Source organism: Carcharodon carcharias, chromosome 9 (assembly GCF_017639515.1).
Source record: "Carcharodon carcharias isolate sCarCar2 chromosome 9, sCarCar2.pri, whole genome shotgun sequence".
Lineage (NCBI taxonomy): Eukaryota > Metazoa > Chordata > Chondrichthyes > Lamniformes > Lamnidae > Carcharodon > Carcharodon carcharias.
This window is the reverse complement of record NC_054475.1, coordinates 147,278,871-147,304,525: the sequence shown is the minus strand read 5'-3', so window position 1 is coordinate 147,304,525 and position 25,655 is coordinate 147,278,871. Positions and strand designations below refer to the sequence as shown.

The 25,655-nt window shown below is 39.7% G+C and overlaps 1 protein-coding gene across 11 annotated transcripts in view; it reads right to left on the bottom strand.

Moving 5' to 3' along the window:
• Positions 1-25,655, bottom strand: part of atrx (ATRX chromatin remodeler) — a 179,830-nt gene that overhangs the window by 47,626 nt on the left and 106,549 nt on the right. For 9 of the 11 annotated variants that reach the window (XM_041195423.1, XM_041195422.1, XM_041195421.1 and 6 more), the window contains 5 exons: positions 24,310-24,440; positions 21,164-21,252; positions 16,796-16,962; positions 15,878-16,034; positions 13,516-13,616 (listed from right to left, as the gene is read on the bottom strand). In XM_041195423.1, the coding sequence (XP_041051357.1) occupies positions 13,516-13,616; positions 15,878-16,034; positions 16,796-16,962; positions 21,164-21,252; positions 24,310-24,440 (645 nt within the window). The remainder of the gene's footprint in view (positions 1-13,515; positions 13,617-15,877; positions 16,035-16,795; positions 16,963-21,163; positions 21,253-24,309; positions 24,441-25,655) is intronic. The other 2 variants (XM_041195416.1, XM_041195426.1) reach the window with 1 other exon arrangement.

Genomic DNA, 25,655 nt, shown 5'->3' with positions numbered 1-25,655 from the left:
CCATCTGGCCTACATGTTACTCCAGGCTGATGTTCAAATGCCCTCTGAAATGGCCTAGTAAGCCACTCAATTGTACCAAACCACTGCAGAAAAGCCAAAAAGGAATTAAATTGGACAGACCACCCAGCATCGACCAAGGCACCGGAAATGACTACAGCACATCCAGCCCTGTTGACTGGAAAGTCCTTCTTACTAACATCTGGAGACTTGTGCCAAAATATGGAGAGCTGCCCCACAGTCAAGCAACAGCCTGACAGTCATACTCACTGAATCATACCTTACAGGCAATGTCCCAGACATCACCATCACCATTTCTCCTGTCCCACAGATAGTCAGACTCAGAGGTGTTGGCACAGTGGCATACAGTTGAGGGAATTGCTCCGCAAGTCCTCAACATTTACTCTGAGAACTCCATTGAGGTCTCATGGCATCAGTTTAAACATGGACAAGGAAACTTCATGCTGATTATCATCTACTGCCTCCCCATCCAACCAACGTCCCCCATTCAGCCAGATGTGCTGAGTGGATGATCCATCTCAGCTTCCTCCTGCGGTCCCCAGCATCACAGATCCCAGGCTTCAGACAATTCGATTCACTCCACAATGTCAAAAAACCGCTGAAGGCATTGGGCACTGCAAAGGCTATTGATCCTGACAACACTCCAGCAATAGTATTGAAGACTAGTGCTCCAGAACTAGCCACGATCCTTGCCAGGCTGTTCTGGTTCAGCTACAACACTGGCACCCCACCCAGAACTGTGGAAAATTGCCCAGTTATGTCCACAAAAAGTTAGATAAATTCAACCCGGCCAATTACCACCCCATCAGTTACTCAATCATCAGCAAAGTGATGAAAGGTGTTGCCGACAGTGCTATCTAGAGACATTTACTCAATAACAACCTGCTTACTGATGCTCAATTTGGGCATCACAATTGCTGAATCCCCCACACTCAACATCCTGGGGTTAAACATTGGCCAGAAACTTAACTGCAGCAGCCATATAAATACTGTGGCTCGAGAGGGAATTCTGCGGCAAGTAACTCACCCCCTGACTCCCCAAAGTCTGTCCACCATCGACAAGCCAAAAGTCAGCAGCATGATGGAATACTCTCAACTTACCTGGATGAGTGCAGTTCCAACAACATTCAAGAATCTTGACACCATCCAGGACAAAGCAACCCGCTTAATTGGCACCCCATCCACCAACAACACTCAGTGACAACAGTGTATACCATATGCAAGATGCACAACAGCAACTCATCAAGCCTCCTTTGACAGCACCTTCCAGGCCCATGACCTCTACTACCTTGAACAACAAGAGCAGCAGGTGCATGGGAAAACTGCCTCCTGCAAGTTCCCTGCCAAGCCACACACCATCCTGACTTGGAACAATGTTGGCATTCCTTCACAGTTGCTGGGTTAAAATCTTTGAACTCCCCTCCCAACAGCACTGTGGGTGTACCTACACCATGTGGACTGCAGCAGTTCAAGAAGGCAGCTTACCACCGCTGTTAAGGGCAATTAGGGATGGGCAACAAATGTTGGCCTAGACGGCGATGCCTACATCCCATGAAAGAATAAAAAAACTTCATCTCCTATCCAACAATTGGCCAGATTCACTATCTGGCCAATGGATGGGAGCCAAAAAATTTCTAATAGCTCCAGGTGCATAGGCAAAATGGATAGCAGAGATTCCCTCACACTGTGGTGGCATGGGGAATTTCCATGTCTCAAGATTCTTTGAAGATCTGGCGGATGCTATTATTTCCTGAAAACTGTCTGGGGAGGCGGGGAGAGGACAAAAGACCAGATCAAAGGATTCTACCAAGTTGGCATGATGTTGGGGGTGGTGGCAAGGTCTGCACAAGGACTCCGTGCAAGGTTTGAGGAGGGTACTACTGCTCCTTTGGGGCAACGAGTTCAAAGAAGGAAAGCTTTGAAACTCCCCTTGGGCTTCCCCATTGTCAAGCTGCGGCTTTTGATCTTGAGCCTAACATTTGCCTGCTTTCAATGGGACTCTAATGCAGGATGTGGATCACCACCATTAATGTTATTGTGGCCAGGAACACAGTAGCTTTGAAGGGGTATATAAAATAGAGGTCCTTGACTCAGTAACTGAAGTGGTATAAAAATAGTAAGATCATTAGCATAAGGTAGCAGTAGTGTTTGCTGAACGATCTCCTTTCTTGTACCCGTCTTATGTGATGTTAAAGATATCAAATAACCAAGGATCCTGCAAATGAATGACAGTCACTGTGCATAAGCTAAAAGAACTGAACCATTCCCAATGTGGCACCAACTGCCAATCCCAAGCTGAGTGAACACAGATGATAGTACTTTTAATTTGCCCCCATCATAATGCAGTGGAGGCAGCTCTCCAGGTCAGGACCAAGTAGGAGCCTCTTCTCTGCTGCACTTATCGAGCCTTACCATCATTGCTGAAAATTAAAAACACTCTCTCTCTGTACCAAAGTCTTCTACTTAAATACATGCATTAACAAATACAAATGTAATTAAATAATTTAGAACATTTCCTCAACTTTACCATAACTCTTACACTTCATTAATCTCCTATTCCAAGCACTTCTGGCCACAACTTCATTTTTAAAAAACTCATTCATGGGATGTGGACGTCACTGGTTCGGCCAACATTTATTGCTCATTCCAAATTGCCTTTGAGAGGGTGGTGGTGAGCTGCAGTCCATGTGGTGAAGGTACACCCACAGTGCTGTTATAGGGAGGGAATTCCAGGATTTTGATCCAGTGACAATGAAGGTACGGCGATATATTTCCAAGTCAGGATGGTGAGTGGCTTGGAGGGCAACTTCCAGGTGGTGGTGTTCCCATGTGTGTGCTGCCCTTGCCCTTCTAGATGGCAGCAGTCATGGGTTTGGAAGGTGATGTCTAAGGAGCCTTGGTGAGTTCCTGCAGTGCATCTTGCAGATGGTACACACTGCTGCCACTGTGCGTCAGTAGTGGAGGGAATGAATGTTTGTGAATGGGGTGCCAATCAAGCAGGCTTTGTCCTGGATGGTGTCAAGCTTCTTGAGTGTTGCTGGAGCTGCACTCATCCAGATAAGTGGAGAGTACTCCATCACACTCCTGACTTATGCTTTGTAGATGGTAAACAGGCTTTGGAGAGTCAGAAGGTGAGTTACTCATTGCTGTATTCCTAGCCTCTGACCTGCTGTTGTAGCCACAGTACTTATATGGTTAGTCCAGTTCAGTTTCTGGTCAATGGTAACCCCCTCCCCCCCAGAATGTTAATAACGGGGGATTCAGCAATGGAAATGCCATTAAATGTCAAGGGCAATGGTTAGATTCTCTCTTGCTGGAGATGGTCATTGCCTGGCATTTGTGTGGCGTGAATGTCCAGATCTTGCTGCTTTTGGACACGGACTGCTTCAGTATCTGAGAAGTTGCGAAAGGTGAACATTGTGCAATCAGCAGTAAACATCCCCGCTTCTGACCTTATGATGGAAGGAAGGTCGTTGATGAAGCACCTGAAGATGGCTGGGCCTAGGACTTAACCATGAGGAACTCCTGCCACGTTGTCGTGGAACTGAAATGACTGACTTCCAACAACCACAACCATCTGGTTGGAGTCATACCTAGCACAGTTTTCCTCGATTCCCACTGACTCCAGTTTTGCTGGGGCTTCATGATGACACACTTGGTCAAATGCTGCCTTGATGTCAAGGGCAGTCACAATCACCTCACCTCTGGAGTTCAGTTCTTTTGTGCATGTTTGAACCAAGGGTGTAATGAGGTCAGGAGCTGAGTGACCCTGGCAGAACCCTAACTGAGCACCAGTAAGCAGGTTATTGCTAAGCAAGTGCCACTTAACAGCACTGCCGATGACCCTTTCCATCACTTTGATGATCAAGAGTAGATTGATGGGGTGGTAATTGGCAGAGATGAATTCGTTCTGCTGTGTACACACAGGACCTACCTGGGCAATTTTCCACATTGCCAGGTTGATGCAACTGTAGTAGCTATACTGGAACAGCTTGGCTAGGGGCACAGTAAGTTCTGGAGCACTTCAGTACTATTGCTGGAAAATTGTCAGGGCCCATGCAGTATCCAGTGCCTTCAGTCATTTCTTGATACCACGTGGAGTGAATCAAATTGGCTGAAGACTGGCATCTGTGACGCTGGGGACCTCTGGAAGCAGAGATGGATCATACACTCGGCACTTCTTATTGAAGAGTGCTGCAAATGCTTCAGCCTTGTCTTTTGCACTGATGTGCTGGGCTCTCCCATCATTGAGGATGGTGGTATCTGTGGAGCCTCCTCCTCCAGTGAGTTGTTTAATTGTCCACCACCATTTGCAACTGGATGTGGAAAGACTTCAGATCTTAAATCCAATCCATTGGCTGTAGATTCACTTAGCTCCGTCTATCACTTGCTGCTTGGCACGCAAGTAGTCCTGAGTTGTAACTTCACCAGGTTGACACCTCATTTTTAGGTATGCCTGGTGCTGCTCCTGGCATGCCATCCTGCACTCTTCATGGAACCAGGGTTGATCCCCTGGCTTGGTGGTAATGGTAAAGTGGGGGGTATGCCAGGCCATGGGGTGACAGATGTGGATGAGTACAATTCTGCTGCTGCTGAGGGCCCATAGTGCCTCATGGTTACTCAGTCTCGAATTGCTAGATCTGTTCGAAATCTATCCCATTTAGCATGGCGGTAGTGCCACACAACACGACAGAGGGTATTCTTAATGAAGGTGGGGTTTCATCTCCACACAGACTGTGCGGTGGCCACTCCTACTGATACTGTCATAGATAGATGCATCTGCAGCAGACAGGTTGGCGAGGATGAGGTCAAGTATGTTTTTCTCTCACCACCTGCTGCAGACCCAGTCTAGCAGATATGTCCTTTAGGACTCGACCAGCTCAGTCTATAGTAGTGCTACAGAGCCACGCTTGGTGATGGACATTTCTCCACCCAGAGTACATTCTGCACCCTTGTCACCCTCAGTGCTTCCTCCAAGTAGTGTTCAACATGGAGTACTGATTCATCAGCTTGGGTAGGCAGTGGCAGTTTCCTTGCCCATGTTTGACCTGATGCCATGAGACTTCATAGGGTCTGAAGATGGTGTTGAAGACACCCAGAGCAACTCCCTCCTGGCTGTATGCCACAGTGCCACCACCTCTGCTGTGTCTGTCCTGCTGGTGGGAGAGACAGGACATAGCCAGGAATGGTGATGGTGATGGGACATTATCTATGAGGTGGGACATTATCTACTGATTGTAGAACATCCTGCAACAAATCACTCCAAACTAGCTGGGTCTCATCTGGCACTTTAATCAGCCAAATAGTGGACTTGAAAAATGCTTGTCATTCCATACACCAACTGCTTTGTTTTTCAAATATTTTACCTGTACCAATGAAGTAACATGTTACTCTAACTGGCATCAATTAATTTAGCTATCTCATTCTTCCCCTTGTTAGATGTATATTTTGTTGGGCTGTCATTCTGCAGAATCTTGAATAAAATAAAACTTTCCTAAAGCAGATTGATTCTGAAATCCTTCAGCCAACTTTGTTTGATACCTCAAAGTCCACTACACCTGTAGTATTAAAGCTATTAAATCAGTTTCACCAAATATGAATGAACTGCTGTTTCCCTGCCCATCTGTCACATTCTTTCTGGTTCTTTGACAACACACTCAGCTTCAGTGAATCCTCCTTTTTGCCCTTCTTCCATTCTGCTGGGAAATACTAGCTCTCCTGTTGAAAACGTGGGGCATTTTGTTTAGCTTTTCTCTCCAACTCTAATTTGGGTTTCTAAGTAAACTGCTTCATTTTGTCGAACATTACAATCAACGCAAAGTTTTATCCGCATCAGAAAGTTGGATCCTCTATCTGAATGCCAATGAGACATCTGGTCCTACTGGCATCACCCCATTATCATTGAACATACAAGCTCAAAATATTTTTTGCTCCCCAAAGTAACTTTTGCTCATATTGTTACGTTCTGAATTTAAGAAATATATAAACAAACCAAAAGGCTCGCCAATGCACACCTTTTGATTCTTTGCACTCCATTCCCAAAATAATCATGGTAATTCACAGAAAGCAAATAACACCAGAGGAAAAAATTCTATGGTCAAATTCACCTTAGTTCACCTTGGAACCAACCTTCAAGACTGGGGAATAGGATTGAGTTTAAGGTATTCTTGAGCAAATTCTTGTTTTTGTCCACAAAGTAAGTTTTTAATAAGGTAAAAACTACCACAGATGATTCTTCAGGTGGTTACAGCACACTTATAGAATACTTTGAAGCATAATCAGAAAGCAGTATGTTGTATTTCATTTGACCAATATGTACGGCTGGTTGTGGTTGTGCAATTTTACAGATTACAAGGCTCAAGGAAAATCTACTTGCATTGCTTTCAATGATTTGTAAAACTTTCAACCCAGTAGACAGGGCGCTCTCATTTAACTGCCAGTTACAGGTGTCTGTAGTCAAACAATGCACTTTACCTACAACACACTCCAGCTCCAAGGTCCATGTAATGGTAAGTAAGAGATTCAATAAAGCTATGAAATGTTCAAAGTGGTCTGAGGAAATCTTTGTCCAGAAATCATGCTAATTGATATCCTAATCAATGATGCACTAGATAACATAGGATGCAGCCTGAGTGAAGTTTCTTGAGGTTTCGGGGCAAAAATTGCATTGATGCCTTTCACAGATCTTGGCCCAGGTTTCAGTCAGCAGTAAAGTGATGTTGTCCACAAAGACCTCATGATCTCTGTGGATTTTCCCTTTCGTGACATTAGTTTGAACCTGGGGCCAAGTCAAAGAGATCTCCAGACATCCAGCAATAGTGATGCCATGAAGCAGAGTAAGGATCAATCACAATGAACAGCAAACCAGGAAGCAAAATTGAATCCTTCCTAAAGGAGAATAGAAGAACATCTAGAAGTGAGAAATATAATATGGAATAAATCATCAGGTTTCAAAAAGGGAAAATCTTGCTTGACCAACCTTATTGAATTTGAGGCAGTGAGAGAGTAGATAATGGCAATACAGATATAATTTATCCATAAGGTGCCTCATATTAGACTAATGAATGGAAGTCAGAATGCGTAGAATCAGGGGGTAAGTGGCAGAATGGATTGCTAGTTGGCTTCAAAACAGAAAGCGGAGTGGGAATAAAGGGTAGTTATTCAGAGTGGCAGAAGGTGGAAGTGGTGTTCCACAAGAAACAGCACTGTGACCACTGCTGTTCACAATTTACATTATCAAAAATGTAATTTAACATATGTGGATGACACACAATACTGAGGAGGACTGCAGCAAATTACAGGAGGACATTAATAAACTGGCAGAATGGACAAAAAATTGGAAAATGAAGTTCACCATAGATAAATCGAAGGTCAAATATTTTGGCAAGAAGAAGAGGTCACTTACTATTTGGGGGATACAAATCTAGGTGAGTTAGAGGAACAAGGGAATCTTGAAGTACAAATACATCAAACATTAAAGTTGCACCACTGGGAAAATTAGACAAGCATATGTGGAAGAAGGCAATAGATGGATATGAGGGTAGATTTAGGTGAGAAAGGATTGACGGAGGCTTGAGTAATGCATAAACACTGGCCTATGGATGTTACGTTAAATGCTTTCTGGATGGCCATATAAACTTCATTATAAGAGACTTCTTAACTAAAGTTCATGGAACTGAAGGCAAATTATCACCTTAGTTAGGAAATTGGGTGAGCCATAGGAGACAGGAAGTGGGGATAAAGGGCAATTACTCTAATTGGAAGTATGCGATTAAGGGTTTTCTGCAAGGATCCTATTCACCATATTTATTATTGACTTAGATGAAGGGATGGAAACCAACATATCCAAATTTGTCGATGACATGGAGATTGGTAGCATTGTAAGCAGTGTAGATGGAACCATGAAATTACAGAGGTATAAATACATTCAATGAATGGACAAAACTGTGGCTAGTGGGTTCCAAATGGGGAATTGTATGGTCATCCACATTAGATATAAGGAGAGAAGCTTACTAAACATTGTTAAGCTAGAAACAGTGGAAGTCCAAAGAGGTTTGAGGGACTATGTATAGATTAAAATATCACGAACAGATAGAGAACACAATCAAAAAAAAATCAATGGAATTCTGCTCTTTATATTAAGATGATTAAAATATAAGAGGGTAAAAGTCATGCTTTAGCTATCAAAAGCCCTGGTTTGACCACACCAGGCATAACGAGAGCAGTTCTGGGCACCATAGCTCAAGAATGTGTTGGCCTTGGAGAGAGTGCAGTGTATATTTACCAGGATCTTACCTGAACTCCAAAAGATAATATACAAATTAAGGTTACATTCCCTGAGCTTTAGAAGGTTAAGGGATGATTTGAAGTTTTCAAAATATTAAGGGAAATTGATAGGGTAGGTGGGGAAAAATTATTTCACTAGTTATAGCATATAGGGCTGGGGCATGGTCCAAAAATTAGATCTAAGGCCTTTCAGGAGAGCAAAATTAGGAAACACTTCTACAAATGGTGGTAGAAGTTTGAAAATCTTCTGCAAATATGATCATATGAATTAGGAACAGGAGTAGGCTATTCAGCCCCTTGAAACTGCTCCACCATTTGATAAGATCACGGTTGATCTGATTGTGGCCTCAATTCTACTTTCCTGTTGACCCCCCATGCCCTTTGACTCGTCAATCAAGAATCTATCCAACTCAGGTTTAAAAATATTCAATGACCTTTCCTCCACTGCTTTCTGGGGAAGAGAATTCCACAGACTAACAGCCTTTGAAAACAAAACTTCTCATCTCAGTCTTAAATGAGAGACCCCTTATTTTTAATCTGTGCCCATGAGTTCTAATGTCAAACATCCTCTCGGTATCCACTGTCAAGTCCTCTCAGGATCTTATATGTTGCACTAAAATCACCTCATTCTTCAAAACTCTAATGGACACAGGCCTACCTTGAACAACTTTTCGTCATAAGATAACCCCTATCATCCCAGGAATTAGGCGAGAGAACCATCTCTGAACTGTTTCTAATGCAATTATATCCTTTAAGTGAAACCAAAACTGTATACAGTACTCCAGATGTGGTCTCATCAACACCCTGTACAACTGTAGCAAAACTTCCCTACTTTTATACTAAACATCATTCCATTTGCCTTCCTAATCACTTGCTGTAGCTGCATACTAACTTTGTGATACATGTACCAAAACACCCAGTGCCCACTGTACCTCCAAGTTCTGCACTTTTTCTCTATCTAAATAATATGCTGCTTTCTATTCTTCCTACCAAAGTGTGCGTTCACATTTTCCCACATTATGCTCCATCTGCCAATTTTTTGCCCACTCACAATCTATCTATATCCCTTTGCAGACTCATGTCCCCTTCCCAACCTACTCTCCTACCTATCTGTGTGTCATCAGTAAATAACAACCATACATTTGGGCCCTTCATCCCAGTCATTGATATAGATCGTATATAGTTGAAGCTCCAGCACTGATCCCCGTGGCTATGTTCATTAAGGATGACATTAGGGATGACCTAAGTTCAGGAAGCCAGGATTATAGAAGCAGTTTTGGTAGAGATGGGGAATAATAAAGGCAAGAAGTCACTTGTGGGAGTTGTGTACAGGCCCCTGGTAGGGCAGGGTACCAAAGAAGAAATAGTGTGAGCGAGCTTGTCAGAAAGGTACAGCAATTATCATGGGGGATTTTAATCTACTCAGACTGGAAAAGATGGCTTGGATAGCGAATTCATAGAATGTTTTTAACATACTTTCATAGATCAGCATGTTCTGGAACCAACTAGGGAGCAGGCTGTTCTAGGTCTGGTATTGTGTAACGCAATAGAATGTAATGACCTCATAGTGAAGACACCCCTAGATAACAGTGACCATAATATGATTGAATTTTACATTCAGTTTGAAGGAGAGAAGGGCGGGTCTAAGACTAGCATTTTAAATTTAAATAAGGGCAATTATGAGGGTATGAAAGTAGAGCTAACGAAAGTGAAGGGGCAATATAGGCGAATGGATAGGTCAATAGAGATGCAGTGGCAGATATATAAGTGGATATTTCAGAATACACAAGTAGATACATTCCAAGGGATTGACACACCTTCCGTGGTTAACTACAAAAGTTAAAGCTAGTATCAAACTTAAAGAAAAAGCATATAATTGTGCAAAGATGTGTGGCATGTCAGAAGATTGGACAGAATATACAAAACTGTGAAGAATAACTAAAAGATTAATATGGAGGGAAAAAATCGAGTACGTGAGAAAGCTAACTATAAATAAAGGCGGATAGTAAAAGTTTCTAGATATTTAAAGAAAAAAGTTAGTGAGCATTGGTCCTATAGAAAGTGAGTCTGGGGAATTAATAATGGAAAAGAAGTAGACGGCAGATGAATTGAACAGGTATTTTGCACTGGTCTTCACTATAAATAGCTCTAAATCAGGATTTGGAAGTGAGGGAGGAATGCGAGAAAATTACAATGACAAGGGAAGAGGTGCTGAGAAAATTGTTGGAGCTGCAGGTTGACAAGTTCCAGGTCCTGATGGATTTCATCCTACGGTCTTAAAAGAAGTGACTAGTGAGATACTTCATTACATTCGGTGAAGATTCCATTAGATTGGAAAAGAGCTAATGTAACTCCTTTATTCAAAAAGGGAGGTTGAAAGCAAACTACAGGCCAGTTAGCTTAACATCTGACATAAGGAAAATGTTAGAAATTATTATTAAAGAGATTATAGCAGGGCACTTAGAAAGATTCAAGGGTAATCAGGCAGAGTCAACATGGTTTTGTGAAAAGTAAATCATGTTTAACTAATTTATTGAAGTTCTTTAAAATAATGGGCTGTGGATCAAAGGAAACTAGTAGGTGTACTGTACTTAAATTTTCAAAAGGCATTTGATAAAGTGCCACATCAAAGGTCATTGCAGAAAATAAAAGCTCATGGTGTAGGGTGCAACATATTGGCATGGATAGAAGATTGGCTAGCTAACAGGGAACAGTACGCATAAATGAGTCATTTTCTGGTTGGCAGGATGTGATGAGTGGTGTGCCACAGGGATCAGTGCTGGGGCTTCTAACTTTTTACAATTTATATAAACGATCTGGATGAAGAGACCAATGGTATGGTTGCTAAGTTTGCTGATGACACTGACAGGTGGGAAGCAAATTGTGAAAAGGACGTAAGGAGGCTACATAAGAGTGTAGGTAGGTTAGGTGAGTGGGCAAAGGTTTGTCAAATGGAGTATAATATGGGAAATGTGAGATTATCCATTTGGTAGGGTGAATAAAGAAGCATATTATCTAAATGACGAGAGACTGCAGAGCTCTGAGATAGAGGTGGATCTGGGTATCCTAGTGCGTGGATTGTAAAAGGTTGGTATGCAGATGCAGCAAGTAATTAGCAAAGCTAACAAGGGGAATTGAATACAAGAGTAGGGAGGTTATGCTTCTGTTATAAAGAGAATTGGTGTGGCCACATCTATAGTGTACACAGTACTGGTCTCCTTATTTAAGGCAAGATATGTGTGTTGGACGCAGCTGAGAAGGTTTACTAGGTTAATTACTAGATTAATACCTGGAATGGGCAGGTTGTCTTATGAAGAAAGGCTGCAAGGCTAGGCTACGATCCACTGGAGCTTAGAACAGTAAGAGGTGACTTGATTGAAATACAAGTTCCTGAGGGTGGAAGTGAAAAGGATGTTTCCTCTTGTGGGAGAATCTAGAACTAGGGTTCAATGTTTAAAAATAAATGGTTGCCCATTTAATACAGCAATGAAGAAAAAAATTTTCTCAGAGGTTTGAGGGGCTTTGGAACTCACTTCCTCAAAATGTGGTTGAGGCAAAGTCTTTCAATATCTTTAAAGCAGAGGCAGTTAGATTCTTGATAAGTAAAGGAGTGAAAGGTTATCAAGGGTAGGCAGGAATGTGAAGTTGAGGTTAAAATTAGATCAGCCATGATCTGCTAAATGGCAGAGTAGGCTTGAGGGGCCGAGTGGCCTATTCCTGCTCCTAATTCGTATGTTCTCTGCTTCTTGTTAGCTAACCAATCCTCTACCCATGCAACTATGTTGCATCCTACACCAAAAGTTAATATACAGTAATCTTTTTATCTGACACCTTGTCAAATACTTTTTGGAAATCCAAGTACAGCACATTTACAGGTTCCCTTTATCCAGCTTGCTCGTCACTGCCTCAAAATGACTCAAATTAGTCAAACATGATTTTTCCTTTTTCTAAGTGCCTTGCTATAACCTCCTTTATAACAGGTTCCATCACTTTCCCTATGCCAGATGTTAGGCTAACTGGCCTGTAGTTTCCCACTTTCTGTAACCCTCCTTTTTTGCTATTTTCCAGACTGATAGGACCTTTCCAGAATCTAGAGGATTTTTGAAAATTACAACCAATACATCCACTATTTCAGCAGCCACTTATTTTAAAACCCTAGGATGAAGGTCATCAGGTCATGGGGACATGGTAGCCTTTAGTTCCAATAATTTTCTCAGCACACTTTCCTTAATGATTGTAATTGTTTTAGTTCCTCCTCCCTTCCACCTCTTGATTTACAGGTATTTCTGGGGTGTTATCTGTGTCTTTGACAATGAAGACAGACAAAAATATCTGTTCACCGCTTATGCTATTTCCTCATTTCCTATTATTAATTCTCTGTCTAGAGGACCAGTTCTCACTTTAGTTACCCTCACTTTTTAAATATTTGTACACTTACTATCTACTTTTATACTCCTAGCTAGCTTTCTCTCATACTCCAATTTCTCCCTCTATTTTTGACAAAGTTAATTGTTACTTTTAAATCTGAGATTAATGGATTTTTGTTAACCAAAGATATCGAGGTATATGGGACAAAAGCAGGGTGTGTGGAGTTAAATCACAGAGCAGCCATGATCTCACTGAATGGCGCAACAGGCTCGAGGGGCTGAATTGCCTACTAATATTCCTATGCTCCTAGGTTGGGAGGGACATGGCTTGTGCAAACAGCGCGTGCCCAAAAGGCATTAACAATCAAGGTTCACTGAAGCCCTACAAACTGTTTTATAGGTTACAAGTTACCAGACTCAACTGAAGATACATTTGACATTTTGCACTCCTTTATCTCACTTGATGAAAACTCTCAAGTTAAACCAATAAAGCATTAAGTTATGTTAAAAGAGAGTGCTTAATCACATGCAGACAATACAGCAAGCAAGGAAAAGTATAAAAAAACAAACAAAAATGGGTGTCAAATAAAATATTGGAGTAACGATACATGAAAGTTTAATTTCAACACAATGGACCCTAAAAATTCCCAAGAAGTACATGCTCAATATCAGTCTCATGCATGTACTACTAATCTTGTTTCTTTGCTATCAATTTAAACCAACACCTTCAGGGCTAAGTTTTATATACCTTCTATAATTCTGAAGACAAAAAGCAGGTCAGCCCACAGGATTAAATGTATGGCATCTGAACTGTAAATCAAGAAAATAATGAATTGAGATTTACCTTTATAAATTTCAGATTTGTTTTCTGACTTTTCTCTGTTTGCCATCTCCAGAAAATCTTCTATTAAATCCAATGATATGAGGGACTGGCTGAAAACAAGTCTGAAATAGGATACATATAAATATTGCGTCCAAGAAAAAAAAATGTCAATGCTACTCAAAATTACATGCAATTTTTTGATTCCTTTTAAGAGCTTCTATCATGTTCCATTACTACAATTGGTTGCCGTTGGTGGTGGTGGGGGGTGGGTAGACTGGAAGAATGAGAATAAGAATGGATTGTTATAGAATTATTGGTATTTGAGTAATGCTAAAGACAGAAATTTGTTGGCATAAATGCTTTTCTGGCACTTATTTTGCTTTACAGAATCGACTGAACAAATTTCAATATTTGGATTGGTATCTGGGGCAAAGAGAAAGTCTAATCAAGCAACAGCGTGTAATTTTTACTGCCACCATTACCTTATTTGTCATGCCTGTTTTTAAAAATAATTTAAATGGAGGTTACTTGGACTTCAATTTAAACATTTCTTAAGACATTGGGCAAGTAATATGTAGAACAGCTGCAGTTTTACATAGAACTCAATCTATAAATATGCACTCAATAAATCCACAGGGAAATGCAATATAATTTTCAACACCAAATGCCAGACGAAATAATTCTTGACTTTATTCACAAGACTGCAAACTGCATGCCTTTCAATCTGTTGGTTGGGGATTTGAGCCCCAGGACAGCCCGTCACTTGAGCACTTCTGCTGCTGCCTGGGAACATGCTCTGACAAGTTCCAGGCCAGCTCACTAGATACAGTGCCATATCACCCCAAAATAATCTATCTTGGGAGATGAGGGGCTAAAATTGCCAGTTAACTCAACACTTATTAGCCCAGAAGGAGCAGTCAACAATTACTTTTTAACTGCTTCAAGGCAGCTAAGACAATTGAACTGTCAGGGTGGACCTGTCCCTTAAGAAATACTCCATGGTCCTACATTTTTAAATGTATTCTCCATTTACAAAATATATAGAAAATATTGTGTTCTTCTAAGATAGCAAACTGTTGTATATCTTAAAACTTGCAATGGATTGAAAAAGTTAAAACGTTGGGCTCACATCAAACCAATATGTATAACAAATATATCAGTGTTGAAATAAAATGGTCAGCTGTGAGACACTGAATAGAATGGTAGATGCATGCATGTGTCCAGACTTGAATGTCTTGAAGAATGACTGACCAAAAGAAGTAACAGGGTCTGTAAAGTTTAGTGCTGTTGCTTTGATTGAACATTTTAGATTCTCTTATTCTTAACGACTCTAATCTGCATTAAATACTACCACATGTTAACAATTATACTATTAATTTACACTCCAATGCACCCTCTTTTACTGTCTCACAGTAATCCAATTGGATATGGAAAATTCAGTCACAAGTTTGAATTTCAATAGGTACACATATATCTCAAATTTCCATATATTGTGGCTGATGACAATGTACGGCTGAGAGAGCTAGATTGGCAAAAAGAGTGATGAGGGTCAAATAGCAGCATTTAAAATTAAAGGACTCGGACGGATTTTATCTATAAGGCCAAGTGAACAAACGAGTAGGAGCGAGAGAAAGCTGGCATTAAGAGGAACTTGTTTGAGGTAGTGATATAAAGGAAACTCACATATTTTGGCCATGCAATGTGGACAATGTTAGTAAAAAGTAGTAATGAAAGGCAAAACATGTGGAAAATATGCACAAGACAGACTCAAGATGGCATAGATGAACAATATCAGAAAGTGGATTGGCCTCGCTATGGAACAGGCAGCGAGGGTAGTGGAGAATAGAAATTAGTGAGAAAGACGGTTCATAGTGCAGAAAACATTCATAATAAAGATGGATGAAAGGCGAGACAAAAAATTGGTTGTAATTTAGCAATTTTGATGCTCTTTTCAATCTTTTTGCCATGTACAGTTAAATCCTTAGATTGACAAACAATTTGATGGGGGAATAGAATCTATTTTCTCCACATGAAAATCCCTAGACAAATCGATACCTACAAGGTAATTAATATTAAGTTTAATAGTTAAATTTCAAAATTCTACAGCACACCCCACCACTATTCTGAATTGTTAATGGCCAATTTAACAGTTTCCCTACTAAATGCACCTAGTCACAGGAGGCAACTTTAACCAACATCAATTGGAAGCCTTGCAAAGTTGACACGGGCTACAAAAGAATTCAGCGCTGCAGAAAAAGTGCAGTGGAATTAAAATATAAGTCACCCTTAATTGATGCCTTTCTCAAAAACAACTAAAGAAAAACCTCGCCATAAAGCAAGAAAAGAAATGCTAGGTGTTTTCAATGGAGAACTGTTAACTCACACTTTTTCTCCAATTGCTTCAGACATATACAAAATTTCAAACAAAAGGGACATTTTCCCAGAATGCTGCAATACTTCTGCATCAGCATCTGTGATGAACTCTTTGTACCAATCGGCAGCAGGGCTACCCGGGTTGGAACCAGCGGATGGCTTCACTGCTGGCAATAAATGAGAAGAAAAAAAATCAGACATCAGGCACTGAACAGATGTAGAGAGTACAGGTCAGTCATGAAATGCAGTACATGATTTAAATGGATAGAATTGACAAACAATTTGATGGGGGAAATAGAATCTATTTTCTCCACATGAAAATCCCTAGACAAATCGATACCTACAAGGTAATTAATATTAAGTTTAATAGTTAAATTTCAAAATTCTACAGCACACCCCACCACTATTCTGAATTGTTAATGGCCAATTTAACAGTTTCCCTACTAAATGCACCTAGTCACAGGAGGCAACTTTAACCAACATCAATTGGAAGCCTTGCAAAGTTGACACGGGCTACAAAAGAATTCAGCGCTGCAGAAAAAGTGCAGTGGAATTAAAATATAAGTCACCCTTAATTGATGCCTTTCTCAAAAACAACTAAAGAAAAACATTCTATCCATAACTATAACACTTAATGTGTTATTGGTTAGTAAACAGGTTATTACTTTACGACTATGGGGAATGCCCATCCTCTGCTACTTCCAAGTATTTCAGTAGAAACACTGAATAGTAAATGACAATATTTGTTAGCTCCATGGAGATTGAAGATGAATCATATCAAGCTATTTACATAAGTGTACTAAATTGTTGTGCATTAAAATCAATTTTCATCGTAAAATGTACACAGCACAATATTCATGTAAATTGTGCAAAAATATAATTCAAAATTATGAAAATATACTAGCCTAATGAAAAACCAAATTCCTACCATCATCTGCTTTTGCAACAATGGGGTCTGCAGGTTTGTCTTCTGTACTTGCTTCTCCTCCACCACGCGACCTTGAATTCCAGACTTTGATCACTTCAACATCATTGTCACTGCCACTCTCCTTCGAGCTGCTTTCATCTTTCTTTCCACCCTTTTTTTTCTTTTTCCTAAATTTGAGTTTAGCATGCAATTTTTGTAAGTGTTATAATTACTACTTGTGACACTAAGTTACAATCTGCTGATAATACCTCTTCATATAAAGCAGCATATTATTTAACTCACCAACAGCAATACAAGAATGGAAATTATTTTCTAAATGGACTGTCCAGCAGTCTACAAAATCAAAATGAGGATAAATAAGACTTTAAATACAAACATACAAAATGAGAGCAGGAATAGGTCATTTGGCCCCTCAAAGCTGATCTGATTGTGGCTTCTACTTTCCTAACTACCCACTATATCCGTCGACACCCTTGTCCATCAAGATATCCATATGAACATATGAATTACAAAATACACAGTGGCCACCCCACCCCACTTCAACTTTCCCCTCATACCATCTGAAGGCCGCAACTTGCACTTGGGTGACAATTCTATAGGCACCATCAATCCTCCTGCAAATTGCCTGTATGACCATTTTTCATATTTCAGTATAGATAGATAGTGCTCTGACTGCCCTCTAGGGGTGGTTTCTTTTCCTAAATTTGTTGGCCGAGAGTTTGCATGCCCAACTTTACAGTTACGTTAATGGACTCAAATTTCTTGATCTTGATTTGCAACATCCTGAGTTAAGCCACAGACGTACTGCACCCTCTCCCCTGGTTTCTCACCAAGTACAGGGAGTCACTGAATTATTATAATTATATTCCATTCCATAATTAAATTAGTTCCCACATCAGTTCCTAATATGTAAAGATATGTCACTGAAAGCTAACATACAGGTACAGGAAGCAATTATGAAGGCAAATGGTGTGCTGGCCTTTATTACAAGAGGATTTGAGTATGGAGTAAAGAGGTCTCACTGCAATTGCATAGAGCCTTGGTGAGACCACACTTGGAGTAGAGAGAGCAGTTTTGGTCTCCTTACCCAAGGAAAGATATTCTTGCCATAGGGGGATATTATGGTACAGCCGATGGTAAATGCAGAGTTGTCCAAATTCAAAAGGGAAACTTGAAACAACTGCCACAACTTGTTTTGCAGTGTCTATAAATTTCAAGATGTGTGCCTTGAATTCAGTAGTAATAGAGCCCCAAATCTTATAGGTTTTTACAAAACTAGGTTAAACATTTAATGAGAAATGATTTTAAAAACATACATAGATCTACAAATTACTATAACTTTTAAATCTCCTAATCAATCTAACTCAGTTACACTTTTGTTAAGGCAACAGTAAGACACAGATTTTAAAAGACCCAGGCAAAGAAACATGATATCCTGAACAAGTCAAATTCAAAGTGAGTTTTCTTAACTTCAGTCCTTTGAAGGCAGTAGCTTGAGGCACAGATGCTGAAGGTTTTTCACACTTGTATGATCTCAAAATGCCTACCCTTACACACAGCTCCATATTTTCCCCTTTGAATTCAAATCCCCATTGTTTCACTATGGACTTTATCTTCCTGATAATAAAAACCTCTCATAGCACTAAATTTTACCAGTAATCGTTGGGAAAAATAAACATTATTTCTAAACTTCACCTGGCTAGGTGACAAATTTCACATCCCCTTTTAAAACCATCTAGTCCGGTTTCTTTAAAAATGCAGATGTCTTTTTACCTTACATTCTAAACTTCCTCCATGTTTACATCAAAGCCTTCAGACCTGCTGCCTTTTATCGAACCACAACCCACACACACACACCCACCCATGACCCCCACCCACAACTATTACTCTATTTTACAATAAATTCCAATAACATTATTTACATTATTATATCTTCCTGGCAGGGGAATGCTACTAAGTTTCACCAAACCAATTTCTGGGATGGAGGATTGCCCCATGATTAAAGATTAAATAGACTGGGCCTTTATTCTCTGGTGTTCAGAAGAATGAGAGGTGATCACATTCATCCATGAAAAATTCTTACAGGGTTCAACTGGGTAGATGCAGTAAGGATGATTCCCCTGGCTGGGTGGGGGGGTTGGGGGGGAGAGGGGGGTGGTTTCAGATTTTTTAAAAATTCATTCATGGGATGCGGGCATTGCTGGCTAGGCCAACATTTATTGCCCATCTCTAATTGCCCTTGGTCAGAGGGCAGTTAAGAGTCAAACACATTGCTTTGGAGTCACATGTAGGCCAGACCAGGTAAGGACAGCGGATGGGTTTTTACAATTTTAATTTTAAACGAATTATTGAATTCAAATTCCACCATCTGCTATGGCAGGGTTCGAACCCTGGGTCTTTGGATTACTAGTCCAGTGACAATACCACTATGCCATCAACTTCCCTTGGGTTAAGAGGCAGATCATTTTAGGACTGAGATGAAGAGGATTTTCTTTACTCAGAGGCTTGTGAATCTTTGGAATTCTCTGCCCTAGAGGGCTGTGGAGGCTCAGTCAGTAAGTATGTTCAAGACCAAGATCGACAGATTTCTACAGATTAAAAACATCAAGGGGTAAGGGGATAATGCAAGAAAATGGTTTTGAAGAAGATGACCATCCATCACTGAATGGCAGATTGGGCTCAAGTTGTTGAATGGCCTACTCCTGCTCCTATTTCTGTTATGTAAATTCCACTGTATGGAATTAACTATCTTTACAATGAAGAGGAAAGAAATGTGCTAGAATCAATTGCTACAATGAAGGATTACTTGTTTCCCACAGTCTAACCCTCAAAAAGGCTATTTTTCCTGATTTTTGTACCTCCTTAAAAATCTGACAGTTTGACAAATATGGGGCCAATAGTCAACTTTAGTAGGTCCACTGTCCTAATTGAGAGAGATGGTACTTTTTGTAGGAGGAAAGTTTGTCTAGAATGGTGTAGGAGCAGCAATGGGATCTAGAGGTCCATCTTCAAATCAATAAAAAGCCACTCAAATTAACAAGACCATAATAAAGAAAGAGAATTTCTGGATTTCATTTTGAATTGAAAAGTAGGAAAGTTTACGATGAAGTTGTATAGTACCTTGGTTAAACCACACCCTACTATGCAGTGTACACAATGTACATTTCTGGTCTGCATAATACAAAAATGATATGATATGGAGAAGATGCAAAAAAGATTCACAAGGGGAAGCCAGAACAAAGATTAGAATTATCAGGAAAGATTGAACTGGCTGTGGCTCTTTTCCCTTAAAAAGAGGGGCAGAGAGATGACCTGATAGAGTTGTTTAAAACTATGAAGGGGTTGGATAAGGTAAACTTACAGAAGATGTTTCCACTTGTGGGTAGTCCAAAGCTAAAGACCATGAGTAAAATATATATTTACTAATAAATTCATAAAGAACTCAGGAGAAACCTCTTTACCAAGAGTGGTTAGAATGTGGAACTGGCTACCAGAATATCTAATCGAGGTAAATAGCATAGCTGCCACTAAAGGGGAAGCTAGATAAGAGCATGACTGAAAAATGAAGGATATGCAGCTAAGGTTAGATGAACTAAGGTGGGAGGAGCTTGGATGGAACATCAGCATTCAGAATTTACAGCCCAGTTGGTCTATGTAATTGATGAAGGACTTGTGGGTTGTGGAAACCACATGGCTTTGATCTTTTTCTCCTCCTCCTGGCCAGCTCCATAGAAATAATTTGAAATTAGTGGCTTCAAGATTTAATTAAAACTTTACACGCTGCAGACCTTTTGACAAGAAAAGGCATTTCACAATACATAAATTATTAAGTACTCAAGTGTTCATCATTCTGTATTTTGCAAAAAAACTGCTATAAGAATAACTTGAAAATAAATGAAGTTCATAATTAAATTTAGTTATGACTTACTGCACCTAAAATAGTTTTCGCTGTCCCATGTGATTTCCTTCCACCTTTGAAATCAAGTTGATTGCTTTTTAAAAATATTATTGATTGCCTCGTAATTCATAAATGAATCATCTCTGACAAAAATATTTCAAGATTCTATAGAAAATCAAGGACAAGGAATGGGATGCCAAATCTTCAGTCAGCTACTGTATGAAAACACATGCTATTCTTGGTGCTTCAGCCACATATATCCCCTGCTTTGTTAATTGTTCTGTAACAGGGATTGTATGTTAGATGTGTGAAAGTAGATAGGGAAGGAGAAACGGGAACATTCCAGTGCAACATGACTGTGAGGAAGGCATTAAGTGAGTTTACATACATTGTGTACAACAGGCTAGCTTACACACATACAATTCATTGTAAATCATTCCTTTAAGTTAACATATGCAAAAAGAAAAAACCTTTTCTCATCTTCAGAGGAAAGACTCATCGAAGTTTCATCTGAATCTGATGCAATGAATTCATCCATACTGTCCTCATCAAAGTATCCCTGAATAAATGGAGAGAAATTAATCACTTTTAGGTGTGTCATTTTTTAATTAAGCTATTGCTACAAAAATCAAAATCAAATGAACAGTGGACTATAATTCATCACATGGCTTTCCCATGACAATTCCAATAGAACATGCATACCTTCAGCTCTTTTCATTCAGAAGTTGCAGGGTAGCCAAGAGTTTCATTATGTTATTTAAAAAGTAGGAATCATTTGCATTAAAATTTTCTGAAGAAAAAAATATAGTCCAAAAACTGCAAAGGTACAGTATAATGCAGAAATTGACAAAGCACCCAACAGCTAATTGGACAAGTTGCAGCTGGTAGGAAGTTTGCTATTTCAAAGAAACCATATCTGGAGGGCAGCAATTCTAAATAGCAGCCATCATATTGCTTGCCATACTAAAATATTTCAAGAGGATCCTGTCTACTGAATATTCAAGGCAAAGGCCAAGAACATTGTCAAATGTTTTGCCCTACTTGACATCCAGTTTCAAATTAATGAGGTTTGGTAAAGTGTGAAGTTACTTCACATTTACAAACATTTTGCACAGCAACAGATTTGAACTAGATGGTGCAATTCATGCCTTTTGAATGGTCCTTGACAGATAACACCAACAGCAGGGAGTGGGGAAAAAAAAAATCAACAAGTGCCCTTAGTGCAAAACTGTTTTGTGTGTTAGACACCTCTAGATTGGTCAAAAGCAATAGTTTTCCTAGTAATGAACTGCTCTGCACCAAGGGCCTAGTTAAATTTTTAAATTGAAGGTCTCAATGAACAGCGAGTGTTATTAAACAGAAGTTGTCTCCCAGCAGGCAGGAGAAAAAAAAAACACAAAAGTTAATTATACTTTAGTTTGAAAGTATTCCCTCCAAGGGCATCTTCCTCCTGACAGCTGGTAATCTCAAACATTTAATGTATGGCCTATTCTTTGTTATTATATATAACCATTTTAGGCCCGTAAATTAGCTTAGTGGATTCACTGACAGTTTTCTCCATCTGTAGAGCAAAACTTGGTACTTCATTCATCAAACGTTCGCCTTCGTGACAGTAAGTTACATAGATGTTTCATAAATACAAACCAGAAAATGCTGGAAGTACTCAACAGTTCAGGCAGCATCTGTGGAAAGAAGAAGAGTTAATGTTTCAGGTCAATGACCATTAATCAGAACAAAGTTCAATGACCTGAAAGATTAACTGCTTCCCTCCACAGATGCTGCCTGACCTATTTCCAGCATTTTGTTTTTAGTTCAGATTTCCAGTATCTGCAGTAATTTATATTTATGTTTCATTTGATTTAATACTTCTGAATACATCAAAGTCTCCATTAATAACCATGAGTTAAAGGTGGAATTAAATTTTAATGATATGGGGAGGCAAGATGGAGAAACAGAAAGCTACATGAAAGCTCAGATTTTTTTTAAAACTCCCATGAATGGTTTTGTTAAAAACAAGTCTTGGCTTTATGCATCTTGGCTTTAAGGTTCTCACTTCTGATCACAAATCAGTAGCCTCTACTTGAAGGGCACAGAATAGCCAACCAGGAAAGGATTATGCTTTGCGGAACACCTTCGGTCTGTCCGCAAGCATGACCCAGACCTTTCTGTCGCTTGCCATTTTAACACCACCTTGCTCTCATGCCCACATGTCTGTCCTTGGCCTGCTGCAATGTTCCAGTGAAGCTCAACGCAAACTGGAGGAACAGTACCTCATCTTCCGATTAGGCACTCTCCAGCCTTCCAGGCTTAACATTGAGTTCAGATATTGAACTCTCTCCTCGATCCTCACTCCCCTGTTTTATAATAATCAATATATTATTTTTATTTATTTATATATATACTTTTCCCTCCTATTTCTATTATTTTTAAATTTATTTCCATCCATTGTTTTATCTCCACCTTTTAGACTATTTCGATCCCTTGCCCCCATCCCACCTCCACTAGGGCCATCTGCCACTTGCTTATCCTGCTTTCTACCCTTAATGTCACCATTAGCACATCCTTTAGCTAATATCACCACCATAAACACCCCTTTGACCTTTTGTTTATGACATCTTTGACTATCTCTCTTTTGCCTCCACCTATCACTGGCCCTCTATCCAGCTCCACCTGTCCCACCCCACTTAAACAGCTTATATTTCACCACATTTCTATTTCTCTTTAGTTCAGATGAAGAATCATATGGACTCGAAACATTAACTCTGCCTTCCTCTCCACAGATGCTGTCAGATCTGCTGAGTTTTTCCAGCAATTTGTGTTTTTGTTTAAGGATCAAACAAAGACTTATAGGATAGCAAACATCCATTCAGTGTATCACTTCAGGCATGCAACATTCACAGTAGTGTGGGATGGAGTGGAATTATATAGTAGTTCCATTGGTGTATTCAGTTTCAGTAACTATATTAGAAGCTCCTAAAAAAAGTACCTATTCATCTCAATGCGCCACAAAGAAGCGTTTTAAGAGCCTCCTTGAAGGTCTGCAAATGGACATTTAGAGCAAAAATTCACATTCATTCAATCTGGGAGTGTGGCAAATTTGGTAAATGGATCTAGCTTCCAATGCAATGTTTTTTAAACTAGTGTTGAAGAGTGTGGAAATGCGATTTGTGAAATTCCACAATCTTTTTGTCTGGTCTGGATGATTTCAGGCAAACTGCACCCGCCCCCCCCCCCCCCCCCCAAAAAAGCAAACTAATGGACACTTTCAAGCCAGCATATTCTAATCATTTTGCCACATGGTTTCCTAGATGCTACTGTTTCCAAACCTAACTGCTAATGATGGTAGATATTCAAATTCTGCAGTTTTTTTTCCCAGGAGTACTTTGGGTTTTACACCTTATATTTTAACAGTTTGTGTGTCTGTTACAATGTTGCAGCAAGATTCACCCCAATCACTTGCATGTCAGAAGAATTCAAGATTGGTTTAATTAAAACATATGAACTCCAATTGCCTTATAGCTTTTTTCTGAAACAAACACTAAAGATACATTAAAACATTGTTTTTTTAATAAAAATCTTGAATATGGGCAAAATTCACTATATTCATTTGGTGTACCTTGTTTTCTTTACTGATGTAGTCCAACTGTAGGCACCAAGGGTGGGTCCATATCCTACTCAGCATCTGAAAATCTTGAAAGAGTCTTGTTCCTGTTTTCCCCCTTCCACCTTCATTACTAGTACCCACACCTGAAAGTAAAAGTTGTGACTTTGAGATTTACAGATTATACCTTGCTTTGAAAAGGCAAGAAATCTGGTCTATACATGGAAATTATTTGAGCTGTAACACAAATGACATCCCAGTAACAGCCAGACAAAATCTTTATATAACATGCACACACTAACCTGCAAATTGACAGTTTGGCTAAAAAGATTCACCTTACATTAAGTGCCATATATTCTCTTACGATACGACTTATTAAAAAACAGACGACCATTTTATGAGAAAAATAATATTCTGTGTTAATTGTAGCATTTTTGTACCACATATTTATGAATTGGAAGCTAGAGGATCTATTATTACTCCAGAGACTTGAGCATAAGTCATAGGTTGGCACTTCTGTGCAATACTAAGGGAATGCTGCTATGTTGGAAGTACTATCTTTCTGACAAGATGTTGAATCAAGGAACTGCCCTCTCAGGTTGAAGTAAAAAGTCCCAAATGCACTATTTCAAACAGCAGCTGCAGACTTCTTTTGATTGCCCTGGTCAACATGTATATCTCAGTCAACGTCAATTTTTTAAAAAACAAATATTCTGGTCATATCACAGCGCTGTTTTTGGGACCTTGCTGCATACAAATTGGTTGTGGCATTTCATACAACAGTGATTACACTTCAAAGCTACTTCATTGGCTGTCAAGAGCTTTAGGACAGAGATTGTGAAAGGAACTATATAAATGCAAGGTTTTGATTTTTGTTGATTGCAAATAGAGTAAAAGCATATGTACAGAAAAATGCAAAAGTAAATGCAGATGTGTTTTAATTGGCAATTATTTTGAGATGAAATCCATATACTTTCTGGATTAGCATCCAAAACCTGCATCAATACTAGTTTCATATCTATCAGATCATGGTAAGTGCATCCCCAGCAATGGCCTTTCATCCCATGCCTCAGTTGCTTCCAGGAGTCCAAAGCACTATCCTTGGTCCCCTCCCCTTCATTTACATGCCACCCTTTGTTAACATCATTCAGACAGAATCAGCTTCCACCTGCATCTGGATGATACCCAGCTCTGTTTTTCCAACACTTTTCTTAACCCTGCTGCTTGTGTGGTCAGACGACTGGCCCAATATTTAGTCATGGAAGAGTTTCAATTTCCTCCAATTAAACAAGAAAACCAAATCCATCAATTTCAGTTCCCTACCCACACCCCACCCCTACCCAGCGTCCTGGCTAATATTT